General features: G+C 41.1%; 1 protein-coding gene across 1 annotated transcript; it reads left to right on the top strand.

Moving 5' to 3' along the window:
- The first annotated feature begins 381 nt into the window (after positions 1–381).
- LOC138341803 (secreted RxLR effector protein 161-like) lies at positions 382–1,017 on the top strand. The gene has a single exon (XM_069293649.1). It carries the CDS (start codon positions 382–384, stop codon positions 1,015–1,017), a length of 636 nt encoding a protein of 211 aa, XP_069149750.1.
- The last annotated feature ends 956 nt before the right edge of the window (positions 1,018–1,973 follow it).

The raw sequence follows: 1,973 nt of genomic DNA, 5'->3' as shown, positions 1-1,973 counted from the left end.
GTGAAGTTGGGCTATACTCGGAGCTCATATGATTGTTGTGTCTACTACAATATGCTCAAGGATAATTCATTCATCTATCTGGTGCTTTATGTAGATGATATGCTGATAGCTGCAAAGAAGAAGTATGACATTAAGAAGCTGAAGGGTTTACATAGTGCTGAGTTTGAGATGAAGGATCTGGGAGCCGCTCGGAAGATTCTAGGGATGGAGATCATTAGAGACAGAGAGAGAAGGAAACTTTTCTTGTCACAGAGAAGCTACATTCAGAAGGTCTTGGCGAGGTTTGGCATGTCTTCATCTAAGCCTATTGATACCCCCAGTGCTGCCAATATCCATCTCACTGCCATGTTCGCTCGATAGTCAGAAGAAGAGAAAGAGTATATGTCACAAGTCCCTTATGCCAATGCCGTAGGAAGTTTGATGTATGCTATGGTCTGTACAAGTCAAGATTTAGCACATGCAGTTAGTGTAGTGACCAGATTCATAGGACAACCAGGGAAAGAACATTGGCGGGCTGTGAAGAGAATTTTCCGGTACCTTAGAGGTACATCTGACGTTGGTCTCATTTATGGAGGTGATACTCAGTGCTTGGTCACTGGCTATTCTGATTCCGACTATGCTGGAGATGTTGACACAATAAGATCGATAACTGGCTATATGTTTACCCTTGGAGGATCTGTCGTCAGTTGGAAGGCAACTTTGCAACCTACAGTGACTTTGTCTACTACGGAAGCGGAGTACATGGCGTTGACAGAGGCTGCAAAAGAAGGGATTTGGCTGAAAGGGCTGGTTAGTGATCTTAGTCTGCCTCATGATCAGGCTGCGGTGTATTGTGACAGTTTAACCGCAATTTGTCTAGCCAAGGATAAGGTCCATCATGAGAGAACCAAGCATATTGACGTGAGGTATCATTTTCTGAGAAGTGAGAAGAGAATCAAGGTGAAGAAAGTAGGAACTGCAGATAATCTTGCTGATATGTTCACAAAGCCGGTTCCACAGAGCAAGTTTCAACACTGATTGGACTTTCTCAACATCAGAAGCTGTTAATTGCCCTGCGGAGCAATTCTGAGGAAGAGGGGGAGGCCTGGCACTATCATAGTGCGTCTGAAGAATCTGTTTGGAGAATTCAAGTCAAGGTGGAGATTTGTTGAATGCCTTGAATTGGGCCCTTAATTATCTGTCAATTCTGTATTTTGGGCCCAAGCCTTTTAGGGCGTAGCTTAGCACTATATATAGATGCTATGGCAAACCCTATTCTGTAATTTAGTTTTTTGCCTCTCCGTAATAAAACTGCTCCCCTCTTCCCGTGGACGTAGCCAACTTATTGGTGAACCACGTAAATCTGTTGTCTTGTTTTTTGCGTTTATATTTTCTCGTATTATCTCGAATTCCGCACAACAGGTTAATTCTACAAACTCCATCCATTTTGAATTGTAATCGAAATATACATGTTTCCAAAAGAACTCACAAATGGACCCATTGAAATCAATACCACAATCATAAAACATCTCAAATTCTAAGATAGGATTGAGAGGTAATTCATGTTTTCTTAATACCCCTCCTTGCGTGTGTCATGGGATATAGATATCCAATAGTAAAACCTTTGCAACACTTATGCTACTGTTCGCACTCCACTATGTTATCCGCCAACGAATGAAGCATGCCATGCATTTAGAATTTCATTCAATTCCACTTTCGGTACGCACGATCGGATTATAATATCTGCACATTCTCTAAAATATACAGCTTATCCAAAAAAAATTCTTCAAAAAAGGAACTAGAACAATTTTTTTGATAAAAAGTTAGGTATTTGAGTATTATTATACACACTACATAGTTTAGCAAGATCAGCATACCAAGGGTTGTTGGATTAGGTTATCCTTATCCGTGTTTTATCTGGGAGTTCAACAAGAATGTGGTGTTCCTATGAGTCGACCGTTCCGGTGTCTCACAACAACAAAAGATCTGCAACC

The sequence above is a fragment of the Solanum lycopersicum genome, chromosome 1 (genome assembly GCF_036512215.1).
Source record: "Solanum lycopersicum chromosome 1, SLM_r2.1".
In the NCBI taxonomy this organism is placed as follows: domain Eukaryota; kingdom Viridiplantae; phylum Streptophyta; class Magnoliopsida; order Solanales; family Solanaceae; genus Solanum; species Solanum lycopersicum.
The sequence above is the reverse complement of the archived record's forward strand: the minus strand, read 5'-3'. Positions and strand labels throughout refer to the sequence as shown.

Bases quoted from the DNA above. Each gene is read 5' to 3' on its own strand.
- LOC138341803 (XM_069293649.1), top strand. From the start codon at position 382: ATGTCACAAGTCCCTTATGCCAATGCCGTAGGAAGTTTGATGTATGCT.